The following is an 18,012-nucleotide window of genomic DNA, read 5'->3' on the forward strand; positions in this document are numbered from 1 at the left end:
CCCCAGGGTCCCCTCTCGGAGGAGGGAAGTCGGAAACATGTCCCTGGCCTGTTCCCAGAGCCCCCTTTCTTCTCTTGCCGCTTCTGCCGTCACTCACTGTCTGAGGCTGGACCGTGACCCTCCCTGTCTCTTTCTTACAGGTGGAATGCAGAGAAAGCTGTCTGTGGCCTTGGCCTTTGTTGGGGGATCCAAGGTTGTCATTCTGGATGAGCCCACAGCTGGTGTGGACCCTTACTCCCGCAGGGGCATATGGGAACTCCTGCTGAAATATCGACAAGGTCACTGATGTGCATTTATTCTGTGTCCTGGGCTGGCAGGGAGGGGAGGAGGGAGAGGCTTGAGCCGTAAGGCCATAGCTACTGGCTGCTCTTGCTAGAGCACCAGAGTTGCTTCTCAAGGAAAAGGCAGAACCTGTTTTCTTAAAGCTCTGTGCTCACCCAGGTGTGGAGGTGGGGGGCCTGGTTTACAAAGCACTTAAAGTTTGGGCTTCATGACCTAGGGGCCTGCAGGAAGAAGGGAAATGGGGATAAAGGGCATCTCCTTTGGGCTCCCCCACAGCTGCCAGCTCCACCTCTAGTAAAGAACTTAACCATGTGTATTATAACCATGTCCCCCATAGCCTGAGGTTTCTGAGAGCAGATGCTGCATTCTTAGTTCATCTCTCTCCCCAGCGTGGGCGCACTACATTTATGTTTGTTGGAAGAGTGGATGAATAAATGAGTGGATGGGAGAGGTTCTGGGGCCTGATTGGCAGTCTGTTTAGAGATACAGAAGGTGTATTCTGTATACTGTTGCCTGATGGCAACAGTATGAGTACGGGCTTTGGAACCAGCTCTGCCTGGCCCTGAGACCTTGGAAAAGTCATTTAACTTGCCTTGGGCTTCACCTGTAATAATAGTAGTGCCTGCCTCATACAGGATTACCTTAAATGGGAATGCACGTAGGCACCTAGTACACTGCCTGGCAGGTAATGAGTTCCCAAATAAATGTCCCCAGTCTTATTTTATGAAGATGCCGTAGCTATCTATACTCAAAGCTTTGCCATCCTAGGGGTCATGCCACACAGGCTTCCAGATCTTTCTTCCATGCTCACCCCTGCTTGTATTTCTTGAGTTCTGGCCACTGCAGTCAGTGAGAAGGGACAGGTCTCACCTGTCCCCTGACCGTGTGTTCATGCCCCGTAGGCCGCACCATTATTCTCTCCACACACCACATGGATGAAGCGGACATCCTGGGGGACAGGATTGCCATCATTTCCCACGGGAAGCTCTGCTGTGTGGGCTCCTCCCTGTTTCTGAAGAACCAGCTGGGAACAGGCTACTACCTCACCCTCGTCAAGAAGGATGTGGAGTCCTCCCTCGGCTCCTGCCGGAACAGCAGCAGCACTGTGTCGTGTCTGAAAAAGGTGAGCGGCAGTCTCAGTGCTGGGCTGGCGCTGGGTCCAGGAGCCAGGCCTTCCTGGCTGTGGAGGAACGGCTGGTCTGTCTCCACCCTACTCTGTCACGTTGAGGCCGCCATCGCTTTGCTCTGTGGTCCCTTTGGAATCCCATCGTGCCCCATGCGAGGAGAGCCCAGGAGCTTCTGTGCCCATCATGCTAGCTCTGTTGAATCCCATCTCTTTCTTCCTATGGAGGCACAGTGAGTGGTGGAGAAAGCTCTGAGAGGACTTGATTCTGTTGAAAGGAAGAGACTCGCCAAGAGTTAAGAGCCTTGGCTGCAGCATGCCCTGCAGTTCCTGCTCATTACCTCTGAATCTCATTGACCTTAACTTCTAAACTGCATAGCAGCAAACGTGTATCGAGCATTGATTTCATGCCAGACACTCCCTCTAGCAGACTCTGGGCATAAAACAATGATAACAATTAATTCTTTGTAGCATCATCGTCATTTACAAACTTTTTTTTTAACATCATCTCAAAGTGCAGAGTAACCCTGGAAAGAGGATATTGTAATTCCTATCCCAGATGAGGGAAGTGAGACTTGTAGGGATTTGGTAGTTTATTCACGTTCCGCCAGCAGGTAAATAGTGGCGGTGGGACCAGGACCCAATAATCAGGTACGTTTTCTTCTGTACCACAGTCCATGCCAGAAATTTCTTTGTGTGTTGAAACCAGTGGCCAAAAATGAAAACGTTTACATCCCAAGCTTGAAATCCTGTGCACGTGCTTCCGTTTGCACTGGGACCTGGTTGCTCCGAGTGTGGTCTGAGGACCAGCAGCATTGGGGTCACCTGGGAGCTTGTTAGAAATACAGGGACTTGGGCCCCCCTCAGATTGTACTAAATCAGAATCTTCATTTTAACAAGGTGCCCTAGCGGTTCAACACACGTGAAAGCTTGAGAAGCACTGAGCTGGACAACTAGCCGGGAAAATCCCGTGAGAGCTCTGCTTCCTGACCTCCCACCTCCAGGAGGTGAGGTCATCCTCACAGCACACACATGTCAAACAGCGGCTCAGAAACCATGGCCGCCCAGTTGCGCGCCTCTCAGGAGAAGCTTTTTGCTCCAGTTCTCACACAGCAGAGCCTCTTGGAAGCCCTCCCCGGTGAAGGTGGTGACAGCTGTGCCTTGCTCGGTCCCTGACCCATTCTCACCTCCTTCTTTGCCATCAGGAGGACAGTGTTTCTCAGAGCAGTTCTGATGCTGGCCTGGGCAGCGACCATGAAAGTGACACGCTGACCATCGGTAAGGACTCTGGGGTCTCTTATTCAGGTGGTGCTTGAGCTTCCCCCAGCTGGGCGGAGTGGAGGCAGAGGAGGAGTGCAGAGGCTGGTGGCGCTGACTCAAGGTTTGCTGCTGGGCTGGGGCTGGGGCTGGGGCTGGGCCGCTGTGGGAGAGGGCGCAGCTTGGTGGCGGGTCGGCCTAACGCTTGCTGGGAAGCCTGGGGCTTGGTCCCAAATAAATGGGAGCTGACAGGGCAGGGTCCCCGACAGCTGAGAGGATTAGGGGTGAGACAATCCCTAAGGGGAATGGTGGATCAGGCTGGACACCTGAGATCAAGGGATTGAGGAGCTGAGGGCCAAGCCAGTGGGGAGGGACTGGAGCTCAGGACCTAAAGACGCGAGAGCCTAGATGAGCCTGCTGGAAGGGTCTAGAGGAGGCCAGTGTCACCACTAGCATTTATGGAACAGAAGCCCTTACTGTGGCCATGTTTGCCCAGTCCTAACAGCCAACGTTTTCCAGAAAGACTTCTTCCATGAACTGTTTGGTTAACCTTCTATTGAGGTAAATAGAAGGAGCCTTCTTTAAAGGTTAGGGAAGGGTGAAGAATCTTTTAAGGTTTGTTTAATCAAGTTTTTCATCGAAGAATCCTAGAGTTTAGGCACTAGAAACCAGGCTTTCAGCCTCAAAGTCACCCATCCACCCACCCGTACACTGAAAACCCACAGTGTGTCTGGCTTTGGTGACACAAAGGTGAATAAAACATAGTCCTTACACCCAGGAACTCTCTCACGCCAGAGATGAACACGTGGAATGACCTAAGTTTCTGGGACAGGCGTAGCGTATGGGCTACTGAGGAGTAGGCAAAGGGAGAAGGCAGAGGATGCCTGGCCCTTAATGTGGGGCCTCTGAGCTGGCTGAGACATCTTTGTGCTTTGCTCCCTACAGATGTCCCCGCCATCTCCAACCTCATCAGGAAGCATGTGTCCGAGGCCCGGCTGGTAGAAGACATTGGGCATGAGCTGACCTACGTGCTGCCCTATGAAGCTGCCAAAGAGGGAGCCTTCGTGGAACTCTTCCATGAGATTGATGACCGGCTGTCAGACCTGGGCATCTCTAGTTATGGCATCTCAGAGACTACCCTGGAAGAAGTAAGTTAATTGTCCTAATGCCGTAGCTTTCATTTGAAAATGATTGTCTGGATTGATAGCCTCACCACTGAAGAAATATTTACTGGTAAAAACGGCTTGTCTCCCCAATGACTCTGGCAAAGTATTATTGATAAATGAAGCTTCTACTTTTTTGTCTTTAGGGGCTGGCATACCATTCAATCATGCAGTAATCATGGCAGTGGTGGTTGCTTTCCTAACATGTGCTCATAATATTCTCAATGACTCTTTATTTTTCAGATATTTCTCAAAGTGGCTGAAGAGAGTGGCGTGGATGCTGAGACATCAGGTAACCCTCCGGGGGCCCCACGGGCTCTGGGCTGTGCCCCCTGCAGGTGGTCTTAGCTCACCAGTGCTGTGCGTTTCCCTTTGCGTTGTTTTATTCCCTTCTTTCTTTTAGTGGATAGGTTTGTTACAGATGCCGAGGGTTGGTTTTGTTACACATCAAGTAAAATGTGGGATTCCTCCCTTTTGCCTTCAGATGGCACCTTACCAGCAAGACGAAACAGACGGGCCTTCGGGGACCGGCAGAGCTGTCTTCGCCCCTTCACTGAAGACGATACTGTGGATCCAAATGATTCCGACATAGACCCAGGTCTGTTTGGGCAAGATCTGCGTTCAGTTGCTTGCAAGTGAATTGCTCTCTTATGTTCGTCTCTGGTGTTCTTTCGATGGCCTTGAACCAGGATGATAGATGCCCACAGGGTCCAAAGGGAAATGAGAAAATGAGAAAAGCTACTTTCCCTTTCCCAGTGTTGTGCTTACCGTCAGCCTTGAAAGAGCCCGTTCGCATCACTTTCTTCATGGAGCTGACATCTTTCTCTCAGATACACATCAAAGGATGGATGGCCCCTCAGTCCTCTGAATCCGTTATCTTTTCTGTAGTGTCCCAGTTCCTTACATACCGTAGGTATCTCATTGTTGGATAAACCTTCTTTGAATAGATGGATGGTTTCGAAAGAGTCAGAGAGGTGAATTTGCTTTTAGACTTAACTGTCTCCTTAGACTTTGATATTTTGAACACAGAGTGTGTCTCTGTGTTCGTCTGGGATAGAGAAGGGGAGACAAGAAATCAAGCAAATTCGTAAGATGTCAAAGCACAGCAGTAAGGAATCATTCATTTAAGATGAGGATTTCTGAAACGTTTTTAGGAACAGAAACCTTTCTGACTGTCCCAGTCCCTGCTCGTGTGTGTGTGGCTCTGCTGTTCTCCTGACTTCACGTGCTGTCAGAACTTAGAGCACTTGGATTCATCTACCTTTTACCAAAAGTATAACAGATCGCCATGTGTGTTCTCAAGTCTGTCAGCCTGTGGCCATGGCCTGTGTCATAGAGCATGGGGGTGACTTGAGTCATCTGAACTGCTGGATGTGACACCCAATTATGTGTGGACACATCCCTGCAGTTGTCTCTAGGCACCTTCATTTTCTGCACTTGTCAGACGAGAACCAAGAGGCAGAGATTGCCACACATTTGCAGTCATAGCTTTTTCTTGGACATCAATTCGTCAGGAAAGCCCTTTACTCCTGAGATACTTTTACCTTCAAACTCAGCCTCCAGGATGGTTTCTGAGGATGCTGGAGGGAGGAACACAATGATGGCAAAAATGACTAAGATAATAGGTGACCTTAAGTGTTGGCTTCTTGCAGAATCCAGAGAAACAGACCTGCTCAGCGGGATGGATGGCAAAGGCTCCTACCAGGTGAAGGGCTGGAAACTCACACAGCAGCAGTTTGTGGCCCTTTTGTGGAAGAGGCTGCTGATTGCCAGGCGGAGTCGGAAGGGATTCTTTGCTCAGGTGAGAAGTGCTATTTCAGCCCAAGGACTCGGGCTTCATGGGGGGCCGCAGGCTTCCTGAGCAGGGAAGGCAGAGAGCATCATGGTCATCAGATGGATGTGGGAGCCGGATTATCAATCCCAGTTCCGCTTCTTGTCACTTGTGTATCTGCTGGCAAGTTACTTGTCTGGGCCTCAGTCTCCTCATCTGTAAAACAGGGTAATCATAGTACCCGTGACATATGGCTGTTATGAAGATTAGACTGAGTACTTAGAATGGGCCTCAAATTAGAAATTACTCTGTGTGTGTGTGTGTGTGTGTGTGTGTGTGTGTGTGTGTGTGTGTGTGTGTGTGTGTGTTTATTGTAGAAGAGAAGGTAACAAGGATAAAATTTAGCAAACTGGCTAGGCAAATTACGCTTTCATAACTTGAGAAGTGATATGCCCAGATGCACTTGACATATGAACTTACTGGAAATTTGTTTTTTCTCTAAATTGATGTTACACTGCACACTGATAGAAAAGATAATCAGAGAGATTAGAAAAATATTGCAAATAGAGAAGGCTCGTTACTGTTGCCTGCCTGTTTGTGTTGGCATGCTGACTCGCTTGGTTAGGAGGGGTAAAATTATTCCTCTCTGTAAAATCAAGAAGGATAGAGAAACAGTCCACAGAGATCCTTTCCCACAGACTGTGGGTAATGCAAAGAGTATCAGTTTGGAGCATACAGCTCTAGATTTGAATTCTTTTTCTGCTACTTATTGGCTGTGTGAACTTGGGCACCTTACTTAATCTCTCTGAGCCTCAGTTGCCTTATTTGTTGATTGGTGATGATACTACGACATAGGGTTGTAATGATGATTAAATAATTCTCATTATAGTGCTTTTCCATTGAATGAATTATTCGGTGATCATTTTCACCATTGAAACCCCAGAACATTAGAACCAGAGGTAGCATTTGGATCTTTAAGGTTTTTTTTTAAGGATAAATTTCTCAGGAATAAATGGAAAGAGCTTAGAGTTTACTTATGAAGTATGTACAAGTCAGAGAAGGCACGAGTGTAAAGTTTGAGGTGGTTTGATAAGGACTTAGATAATTATGCTTTTTGAGGTCATGGGGTTCCCTTTGGCTGCTGTTCCCTTTCAGTGGAGACATTGCTGTAGAGTGTTTTTGTAAGTCACAGTATGGGATTCAAATGGGTCATCTAGTCTCAGTCTGCAGATTACAAATGAGGAAACTGAGGCCCGCGGAAAAGTGACTTCACGTGGATACACTTGTAGAGAGAGAACCAACTTCAGGCCTTCTCGCTCCTGGTCCAAGGCTTGTCGTCAGCCTTCCTCTGAGCTGAGTTGGGCTCACGGCCCAGTGTGGTCCTTCTCAGGTTTCCAGGGGGAAGAAGGCAGGAACCAATGTCTGAGTGACCCTGACATGTGACCATGGTTTATTCTGTGAGGTTCTCAGTTTGATACCTCTGCCAGGTGGTGGTACTCTCTGGCCTTGGACTGCCAGCTTCCAGAAAGGCCCTGGAGCGAAGAGGTTTAGTTTTCAGGCTGCTGCTTTTTTATCCTGCTAGCAGTGCCTTGGTTGTGCTCAGCTATGGGCCCGGAAGACTGGCTGGACTCACAGGGGCTTGTTCCGCAGTCGCCTTTCTAACCCTTGTCCTCCTCCTGCGATTTCCTTCCTCCTTCCACCCCCTGGTTCTAGATCGTCCTGCCAGCTGTGTTTGTCTGCATTGCCCTGGTGTTCAGCTTGATCGTGCCACCTTTTGGCAAGTACCCCAGTCTGGAACTGCAGCCCTGGATGTACAACGAACAGTACACGTTTGTCAGGTATGCGTGTGCTCTCTACAGCCAAGGAAAGGGGAGAGCTTGGGCAAACCAAGAGTGTTTGCTGGGCCAACGGCCAAGGGGAGGCAGACTCAAGCATCACACAGTGGAATGGATTTTACCAGCTGTGGCTGAAGCCCTGACACAAACCACTAATAGGTGCAAAGAGCAGCAGTGCGCAGAGCCTGGAGGAATAGGCCAGTCCTCTCCTGCCTCATTTGAGCTCCTTTCCTCTTCATGCTGCTGTTGTCAGAAACAGGCATATGCACCTTACAGACATACTCTGCCCTTGCAAAAAAAATCTATGATCCAGCTAGAACACATCTGGATTTTCATAGCTGTGTTGCAATTTTGTGGTTTAACATGGGGCCTCCAGACACTATCAATGCATTTCAGCTCCAGGTTCTTATCTTCTGCGTAGCACAATTCCTGTACTAATTTATTATCTGGTCTTTTAAGTTGTAGATGTTAGCTGCTGTTTGTCGTTTAGACAAAAATGCCAGCTACTCTGTAACCATCCAGTGCTTCAAACAAAAGACAAAGGAAGTTCTCCATCTTGTTACACAAGCGTTTTCTTCAGTCCTGTAGTGTTTGCAGACCTTTAGATCGGGGAAGTGTTTCAGTGATGTAAAAGAAAAGCTTAAAGAAAACCAAGAATGGGTCTTTTTTTCTCTAACCTCACCTTTCCTTCCTGTTTAGTGCAGGTTTACTTTATTCCTTCCTTTCCCAGCTGCTGACACCATTTGTCCAGGGCTGTGGGACATGGGCTTGTTTTGTGTTTATAAGCTGAGCCTATTATTGTTTGTGTTTTCTAGTTGTCCATGCAAACGTTCAGCCAATAAAATCTGCCCGCCCTTTCCTAGGATATCCTGGTTGTCTATGCCTAATGGATGACCATGAAAGCATCTCTGAAATACTGATTCTTAGTGAATTCATTGACCTCATGTTAAAATATTGGGTTGTCGGAAAAGTCATGACGCATTTTTCCAGTGAAAAACACAGAAAAAATATGTCATGACTTTTCCGACAGCCCAATATGTATGTCAGTGTGTTTAAGTGTGTGTACGTACGTATACACGTGCACTCACAACGCACACCTCCGTACATAGAACTTATTTACACAAGCTCCACTTTGGAGTGCTGTATGTGACTGTAATAACAAGACGTCCGGCCAGAGGCTGAGATCCTTGGGGGTGGGTTCTGTTTTATTCATTTCTGTTTCAAGAGCTCGGGGCACAGGAAGTACTTAGTAACGTGTTTATTTAAAAAGAACCTTTCCTCCTTGAAATGTATGGTTTTAATGAATTTATGAGCAGGCTACCTCTCCTGTACCCACAGCAATGACGCTCCTGAGGACTTGAGCACCCAGGAACTCTTGCATGCCCTCACCAAAGACCCCGGCTTCGGGACCCGATGTATGGAAGGAAACCCAATCCCGTGAGTGCCACTTCACCTACGAGACCCTCCACACCGGCTTCTTGTGCTTGTCGCCTGGTTTGGTCTCTCATGCACTGAATTTATCAGTTGCATGCCACACTGTGATGACCTCCATTTGCCCTTTGAACCGTTTTTCTTTTTCTTTTTAAAAGGCTGATATATAATAGCAATCTAATTAGATCTACTAGGGAGAAACATAACAGACTCGGAGAATCTTCTGACATCGTGCAAAGCAAATCACTACAGACATTTGTTTACTGCTTTAGGAATTAATATTTAATTTAAATTGCACTTTATACTTACTGATCAGACACTTTTTCCTTCTTTCCCTTCCTCCAGCGCCTGTGCCTAAGTGCGGAGATAGGCCGCCAGTATATCTAATTTGCAGTGTTGTTCTCAGCTTCTTCACTTTTAACAATCTGAAGAGATGATGTAGTTTTCATAAAAATAGACAGTTTCTTCTTTTAGAGTTGCATATTTTTATGGTATTCTCCTTCAGAATCCTTTTTTCAAAAACTAGGCAGTGAATAATAAATTCAGTGAAATATGTACCCGTAGACTGAGTGGGTATGCGGGGAATGTTTATGCAGGGATCTTTATGAGTAGAGACAATAAAGAAAGGAGAGAGCCCAGTGATGGTCAAGGGCAGTTCAAGCTTCCAGGCTCAGCTAGAATTTGCAGTTGAGGTTGTTAACTCCAAACTGAGGAGTTAGTGGAGAGTGTGGGAAGGTGTCAAAAGATTGGAGAAGGGCTGACTTAAATTCCAGATTTTAAAGGGAAGACACTGACCCTGCCAGAGTCACAGAATAGTGGGCCTCATACCTGTATATGCAAGGTTTTAGAGCAGATTTCTAAACGGGTAGCGATTATGTACTTGTTTTCTCTTATTAGTTCGATACATACTAACCATTTGTTAGTACTTAATACTTAAAATGGGAGGTAAATCCTAGAAGTCAATATCAGCTCCTAGGAACATGATGAGTAAGGTGGAGAAGGACAAAGAGACATCCTGTCTGGATTCCACAAGACTTGATGAGATTCCACTTGAAAGTTTGGTAGGCAAGGTAGAAGAATGAGATGAGATGATAGTAGAGTTAGATGGGTTCATCACAAGCCAGTTGAACACTGTGAACTCATAAATCGATTGATGCCACCCTAGGAAGGATCTGCAGGGGCCGGGTCTGGATTGGAATCTTGCCTACAGAGACCAAAGAGGCAGAGGCCCCGACATCAGAGGGCTCCCTGCCTAGAGGCGGAGCACCACTGAATGTGTGTGGGACAGCCTGATGGAGGGGCCCCACTCTGGAAACTTTCAGATGTTAAAAACAACAACAACAAAAAACTGAGGAACTGTGGGAAGTGTGACTTCCCTGTGGCATTTGAAACTTTGTCTCAGCCAGTCATTTTGTGACAGTTTTAGAATGTGAGTTTCAGGAGGGCACCGTGTCTTAGTTCGAAGTTTCCATTTCCTTGGGTCACTTTGCTGCGGGTATATTATAAAGATGGTGACTCTGCTTTAAATGGTAGAATTTTGGAGCTGGAAAGGATGGTGGAAATGACTTGTTGAAATACGACTTATTGAAACAAGCAACTCTATACTTTGAGTTTACTAGAGGAGAACCTAAGCTCTGAGAGGGCAAGTGACTTCTTGATGATCCCACAGTAATTCAGAGCTCAAGTCAGGCATAAAGGCCTTGTCTTCTGTCACCTGCGTGCTTGCAAACAACCTAGCTCTTCATGGACCCATCACTCTCACCCCATTCACTCCCAATCTTCTACTCGTTTTAAAACCTAAAGTGAATCTTCACATTCTGCACCAGGTCCTCAGCACCTTGATCATAAAGTTGAGGCTCTTCCCCAGGCCTGTGTCACCATCTTGCCTGCTTCCCTTCCTCCTGGTGCGTCCCGTTCCAGCCACTCCTTCCTGTGGTTCCTGAAACAGAAAGTGCAGGGCCTTTGCACCTGTGCTTTCTCTTGGCTTCTGCTTGTAACGTTCTTTCCCCCAAAGCTCTGCCTGGCTTGTTCTCTCTTATTTTTGTTTTGGCTAAAGTATATCACTTCTTCAAGTGGCAACTTTCTTAACAGTCAGCCTCTTTTTACTTTGCTTTATTTTTGGCCATCTAAGGTTCTTGCTGTTGAAGTGATACCTAACTCTTTCATAGGAACACAAACTCCATGAAGGCAGGGACTTTGTTTCGTTCTCCCGAGACTTTCAAATATGCAGAACAGTGTCTGGCACATAGTAGGTGCTCAGTGAATGTTTTTTTGAGTGACCGCGTGGGTGAGTGAGTGATCGCGTGCTGGTGGATTGGATTGACTGGAGTTCAGTATATACATTTGGGGCCTTTTGAGTTCCATTGTCCTTATGTGTAAAATGAGTTTGCAGCTTAAAGTCTTTGGGGAGATCAAATAATCAAATGGAGAGGGAGGTATCGTGCATGTTTGTAGTGACTATTGATCCTGTCCTCCTGAGGCAACAGGAAGGGCCAGGCCCTGTCAGGTGATCCTGACCTTGATGTCTGCCCTTTGCAGGGACATGCCCTGCTCAATGGGGGAGAAGGATTGGACCACCGCCCCAGTTTCCCAGAGCATCACGGACCTCTTCCAGAAGGGGAACTGGACGATGGAGAACCCCTCGCCCTCCTGCCAGTGTAGCAGCGATAAAATCAAGAAGATGCTACCCGTGTGTCCCGTAGGGGCAGGGGGGCTGCCTCCTCCACAGGTGAGCCCCTCTCAGGGGTAACAGCAGATGGGGTGCAGGGTGGACCAGGGAAGAAGGAATGGATGACATCATGTCAGGAGGGTCTCTGTCCGTCTTGATTTAAATTCTTGTCATAGGAAAAAGTGTGTGTTTTGGGTGAGTGGGGCAGCTTGCACCACATTGTTCCTATGTATGGGGGGGCTTAGCCTGTTTCTCTATTTTGAAAAGTCAGCCTAAGTTACTTACTTGTATGAGTTAAAACCAGAACACAGCACTCTGGGACCACAGGATATGGAAGACACACTGTGGCCTCCCCCAGAGAGGTGGTGTCACAGGACAGTCTGTGACAGGCCCAGCCTTACCCTTGGCTGGTGACCTTGGACAGGCTCCTCTGAGTTCCTAGGCCTGTTTCCTTACCTTTGAGTTAGGGAGGCTGGTCCATAAAACTTCTGTGGGCCTTAACAACGCTGTCATTCTCTGCGACTGAGCGTGGAAAGTGCTTCTGAGCCACTTTTTCAGAGAATGATTTCAGGAAGAGCCTTGCTTGTATAGCCCTCGGCTGCTTTATCAGCATCCTGGTTGCAGGGTGAGGACAAGCAACTTCAAATGGGTGTGAGAACTTAAAGAAGCTCTGGTTACCTCTCTTTCAAATAATAGCTAATGTATTCTTCAATATAACACCAATGAACAAAAGAATTCGCTAGGCATAGTCGATGATGCTGCTTCCTAAAAACCATTTGCGACTGTGAAGTATCATATTTTACAGTCTATTCTTTAGTTGTTCAGAATAATTTCCTGGGGAACATCATGGCTTGGCATAAGTATACGGCCAGAGTCGAGGGCGGAATGGACCAGGCTTCGGTGGTTGGCTGATGGCAGTGCCTGGACCCTGTGGGCAGGGCCTGGTCACACTATGGTACATGTTTAAGGGACATGTGCCCATATATTCCTTGATTTGCTTTGTGTCCCAGTTCTGGCCCATAAAGACACGTGTGCTTGGTTTTTCTGTGATAACAGAGAAAACAGAACACTGCGGACATCCTACAGAACCTGACTGGAAGAAACATTTCGGATTATCTGGTGAAGACATATGTGCAGATCATAGCCAAAAGGTCATTATTTATCGAATTTGGGCCTTGCTTTATCATTACTGATCAGAGGAATTAAAGATCTAAAAATAGTAGGCTGAGTAGTGGGGAAAACATCAAATTTGGGCCTGATGTTGTCTTTTGGAAGTTGTCTTTTGGAAGGATATTCTTTCAAAGTAGACAGGATGAGGAATATTATGAACATTCAGTTGTCAGCCTCAAGATTGAGTCTGCCTGGTTCAGAATGAAAATATATCTGGATTGAAATTTTTATTCTTCCACTTACTAAGCAGTTTGACCAAGGGTATTCAGTTATCCTTAGTTTGTATAAAATGGGATAATAATGTTGCTTTTATGGGTTTGTTTTGAGGATTAAATGAAAAAAAAATATATATGTACATTTATGTATGAAATTACACACACATACACACACACACACACACACACACACACACACACACACACACAGAGGATGCCAAAAAAAAACTATACACATTTTAAGAAAGGAAAACTGTATTAAAATTGTAATAATATATACCGAAAACAAAAGATGAATACAAGTCACATTTGACTTCTGCAATTACAAGAAGCACTCTAAGTGGTTACCATCAGCGTCCAGACACTTCTGATTACAGCGAACTACTGCTTGAGCAATGTTGACCAAAGTGTCCACTCGTATACATTTTTTTGGCATCCCTGGTATATGGTATTCCCGGGGATGTGATGCATGATAATAGAGCCCTGGGCCAGCTCAGGAGCCTCCTTGGCTGTGGTGTCTTGGAATGGCCGTGTAGCTTCCTGGGGCATCATAGCATAATGTTGAATGCTTAGCTGATGCTCAGGAAATGTTTGTTCTGGTTTCCTTCCCATTAACTTGGTTAGTTGGGCGTCTTAGGGGGTCTAAGTGACTTTAAACGACAAGGGTATGTTTGAATGACAGTTACTGTGAATTTCCAAGAAAGAGGCATAACCTCTCTATATGTTGTCCCGAATTGATGCATTACTTTGAATTAAGAAAGTTGCTAGTTTGGTCACATCTTTGTCTATAAGGTGGTTTTTGAATTAGTTTAACCCAAGGCATGATTTTCATAGAGATAAGATTTTAAGATGGGGAGAAGAAATGACGTGCTGATTAGAGCTGCTTTCCATTGGCAGAACCCTACAACACCAGCCTAGTCATAGGGTCATTTCTGTTGCTTTGCTGTGTCCTCAGGTAGATACTGACTCCTTTGGTGTCATTAGGAATAGGATCATTGTTTCTTTGAACTGATTTTTGGCTTGTCTTTGGCTTCTGCAGCTTAAAGAACAAGATCTGGGTGAACGAGTTTAGGTAAGTTGACCTGTTTCTGTGCTTTATTATTCCCTGACTCCCATAGTTCAGGAGGATGATTTTGACGCAGGTATCTTGGATCCTGGGAAGTGGCTTAGCGATTGTTATGCCCTTAGCATTTCTGCTCAGTGACCAGCTGCCACTTCAGAGGCCTTTGAAAATTTGGCATGCTGATTTCCATGAGGAGACTCAGAAGTTTCTCATGCATCTCTAGTGAGACCCATAATAGGAAGCACAGTGTCGTTAGGGGAATACCTATGCTAGTTACATGTAGTCCCCAGGGGTGCTAGGGACTCCAGGACAATTTTTCAGGCCTTTGGAATAGGCCTGAAATAAGGGGCATCAAAACCATCTATTTTCACTGTATTGCAACCCATTTATCACTCTGTGTTTTGGAAGAACAGGCAGTAGTGGGGAAGAAAAGAAGGAAGAACCCTTGGAGCCAATTCATATCTTACAAAAAATGAGATACCTTCTATGGCTGCCTGAAAACTTGGCTCTGTGGCACTGCTTCCCGCTTTTCTTCTTTGCCTTTTCCCTGAGGGCCACGACCCACAGAAGTCTGAACAGAGCCGAATGGGACCCAGGTCCTTCCTACTTGGGTAGGAACCATAAGAGTAGAGAGATTGCCAGGATCCATTAGAGAACGCCAAGTTGTAACTTTCTCTGAGTCTAACTTTGGTGCTACTTTGAATAAGCAATTCATCTGCATGAGGCATGTACACACTCAAGTGGTGTCTGCCGCTGAGTGACATTGTACACTGCACTGTCTGTGTTTTAATGTTAGGCTGTTCTTTTAGGTATGGCGGGTTTTCCCTGGGGGCCAGTCGGTCTCAAGCACTTCCTCCCAGTCAAGAAGTTAATGATGCCATCAAGCAAATGAAGAAACACTTGAATCTAGCCAAGGTACAGTATCTATTCCAAAATGTGCCAGAAAATGGGCCCAAAGTTGTTGGTACAAGGGAGCAGTTGGCAGGTAAATCCAATCACCTAGCAGCTTATCGTTTAAGACTTTTGAGTACAAAGTCATCACTGGCATTTAGTGATCAGATACACTTTTCTAAAACCGTCACTGGTTAAACAGGAAATAAATCATTTTGTTTAAGTTGACAGCAGGCTTTAGGACCCAATGAGCATTCACTTCATTTCTCTGTGCCTGAATTTTCCCATTTTCTAGTTGCGATTGAGGGGCTCAGATGTTATAGACTCTAGGATCCCAGATGGCGGCGATACTCCCTCCCAGAATCTGTAGCTCTGCTTTTGCGGCACAGCCGCCATGAGTCTGACACATCAGCACAATGAGTGTAGTGTTGGGTCTTAGGATGACGCTAGGGGACTATTTTGAAGAGTCCCTACCACCCCACCCAGTTATAGCGAGACATCGGTGTCTTGGGACTTTGAGTCACAGGGTTTCCCCGTGATTTCTTCAAGACTGTGGCTCATGGCAACCTCAGTGCTTTCGATTTCTGGTCACTTCTTTCTCAGGAGCCGGCTATTCAGTGGCTTCAAATTTAATTGTCATGAGTAAGGTGGTTGTGGTACTCTTTGCAAGTGAACCGTCCCCACTGAGGTGAATTTCTTGTTCACAGGACAGTTCCGCAGACCGATTTCTCAGCAACTTGGGAAGGTTCATGACCGGACTGGACACGAAAAATAATGTCAAGGTAAGTCCCTTTGTTCCAGTAGCTTCTTGATGAGCAATAATCCTTATGTTCAGCTCATGATAATGTTGATGGGGATATTCATGACAGAAAAGAACAGTCTAGTAATTTTACCAGTGAGGCCCTACAATACAGTGATTAAGAGAATTTGCTTTGCCATCAGAAACAGTAAACCACTGTGACATTGGCCAGATTACTTAGCCTCAGTTTCCTGATCTCTAAAATGGAGACAGGAATCATGGCTCAAAGTTGTGGTGAGGATTAAAGGAGTTAAAGATAGAAGGTGATTAACACAGTGCCTGGCCATATGGTCAGTGCATGGTATAGCCTGGCTGCTGTGATCACTTGGCCATGTTCTCTGACCGTCATGTTTTGTCTTGGAACGTGACTGGAATTTCCGAAGTTTACGTGCATCTTCTGTGTGTGTGTGCACCCACTTCCAGGAGCAGGGTTTTGGAGCATTACCTTGTGTCTGGTATGTTTTATTTCAGGTGTGGTTCAATAACAAGGGGTGGCACGCCATCAGCTCTTTCCTGAATGTCATCAACAATGCCATTCTCCGGGCCAACCTGCAGAAGGGAGCGAACCCTAGCCAGTATGGGATTACTGCTTTCAATCACCCCCTGAATCTCACCAAGCAGCAGCTCTCGGAGGTGGCTCTGTAAGTGTAGCTATGTTTGAATGGATCAGGTAGGGAGAGGAGAGGGTGTTTGGGGTAATGGTGGAGGAGGGGAAGGAACTAGGAAGCTGGTTGTAGAGTAACAGCTACATTATGGCATGTCTGGGTTGATCCAGGCTCTGGGCAGAAAATGATCAGTGTTATGAATTGGCTGGCAGGAATGAAAGGGATGAAGATAAATGACTCTTATATGTAAAAACCATTACACTTAGTGAACTCATATAAAGTAAATTAAATTGTTATTAAAATCCTAAACATTTTGAGTCACCATCAACACAATGTTTAATAAAAAATCAGTTTTACACCACTGTTTGTTAACTTGGTGAAATTTGCTATTAGCTTGTGTTTTAAATTCCTGAATGTGTGTGTATGTGTGTGTGTGTGTGTGTGTGTGTGTGTGTAAAGTTAAAGCCAATATGAAATAGGTAAAGTGTATAGCCTTTGACATCATAAAAATCAGGGTTTGAATCTGGTTTTTAAACTTTATAGATGTATGGTGTTAAAATGGATGCATGGTGTTAAATGAGACAATTCATGTAAGTCCAGCACTGGGCATGTAGTTGATACTCAACACACTTTGGGTCCCATTTCTGTTTATGGGTCATGGCACAGTTATTATTTCTGCTTAACTTATATAAAATACCAATATATGTCACTTGGATTGTCATACCGAGCTTATATAAAATTCATATGTATATGTAATTTATATTATACCCTGTTTAATGGGCTTATAATTCTGTTCTTCTTATAAGAATTTGATAGAATTTTTGTGTTAGATTGATATGCCTCATGCTGTTGACTTCAAATTTATTTACAGCCAGAAATGAACTTATTTGAATGGTTTCACACTAATATTTCTGCTTAATTTAGTTTTCAAGCTACACTAGTTCTTTGTGTGTGAAAATTTACAGTTTATTGCTCTTACAAGGTCAAAAACAGTGGAACAAAGTGAATGTCATTAGGCCACTCTCAGACTTCCTTTAACAGTTTCATTTTGGTAATGAACTCTAACCTTCATGAATCAGTTTTGCATTTGAATCGTCAGGTTTTGGGGTTTTGTTTTGTATTGACTTGAAAATAATCAACCTTTAGCCCTGAAAAAAACATATTTAGTAAACAGTTATTTTCCCCACGCTGTGCGTCAGACATTTGTGTGTGTGTTTGTGTGTGTCCTCCTGATTGCGTCTTCAGTTGCATCCGTATCCCCACATATCCTCACTGCCTTTTATTTTTCCCCAGGATGACAACATCAGTGGATGTCCTTGTGTCCATCTGTGTCATCTTTGCGATGTCCTTCGTCCCAGCCAGCTTTGTTGTGTTCCTGATCCAGGAGCGGGTCAGCAAAGCGAAGCACCTGCAGTTCATCAGTGGAGTGAAGCCCGTGATCTATTGGCTCTCCAACTTCGTGTGGGATATGGTAAGGACCGCAGTCTGCTGCTGCTGTGTGCATCTCCAGCAGAGCAATGGGTTGGATGAAAGAGCCTCGATCACCAGGAAGTGCTCTTTCTACCCAGTTGAAAGGGGAATGGAAAAGGAAAGACAGCAATTGTATACTTTCATGTCACCAGATATGGTGTTAAGTACAGATCTGATCTCACACTAGGGAAAATATGTTCACAGTGACTATAATTAATACTATCACCACCTCCACCACCACCACCACCACCACCACCACCACCTCCACC

At 45.7% G+C, this 18,012-nt stretch overlaps 1 protein-coding gene across 2 annotated transcripts in view; it reads left to right on the forward strand.

Annotated features, from left to right (window-relative positions):
* Positions 1 to 18,012, forward strand: part of ABCA1 (ATP binding cassette subfamily A member 1) — a 104,317-nt gene that overhangs the window by 68,913 nt on the left and 17,392 nt on the right. For both annotated transcript variants that reach the window (XM_019623695.1, XM_019623696.1), the window contains exons 19-34: positions 141 to 278; positions 1,185 to 1,405; positions 2,611 to 2,683; positions 3,608 to 3,810; positions 4,069 to 4,117; positions 4,310 to 4,423; positions 5,478 to 5,626; positions 7,310 to 7,434; positions 8,770 to 8,868; positions 11,401 to 11,590; positions 12,587 to 12,681; positions 13,955 to 13,987; positions 14,788 to 14,893; positions 15,577 to 15,651; positions 16,140 to 16,309; positions 17,567 to 17,744. In XM_019623695.1, the coding sequence (XP_019479240.1) occupies positions 141 to 278; positions 1,185 to 1,405; positions 2,611 to 2,683; positions 3,608 to 3,810; positions 4,069 to 4,117; positions 4,310 to 4,423; positions 5,478 to 5,626; positions 7,310 to 7,434; positions 8,770 to 8,868; positions 11,401 to 11,590; positions 12,587 to 12,681; positions 13,955 to 13,987; positions 14,788 to 14,893; positions 15,577 to 15,651; positions 16,140 to 16,309; positions 17,567 to 17,744 (2,018 nt within the window). The remainder of the gene's footprint in view (positions 1 to 140; positions 279 to 1,184; positions 1,406 to 2,610; positions 2,684 to 3,607; positions 3,811 to 4,068; positions 4,118 to 4,309; positions 4,424 to 5,477; positions 5,627 to 7,309; positions 7,435 to 8,769; positions 8,869 to 11,400; positions 11,591 to 12,586; positions 12,682 to 13,954; positions 13,988 to 14,787; positions 14,894 to 15,576; positions 15,652 to 16,139; positions 16,310 to 17,566; positions 17,745 to 18,012) is intronic.

The sequence above is a fragment of the Hipposideros armiger genome, unplaced genomic scaffold, assembly GCF_001890085.2.
Source record: "Hipposideros armiger isolate ML-2016 unplaced genomic scaffold, ASM189008v1 scaffold_558, whole genome shotgun sequence".
NCBI classification, from domain to species: domain Eukaryota; kingdom Metazoa; phylum Chordata; class Mammalia; order Chiroptera; family Hipposideridae; genus Hipposideros; species Hipposideros armiger.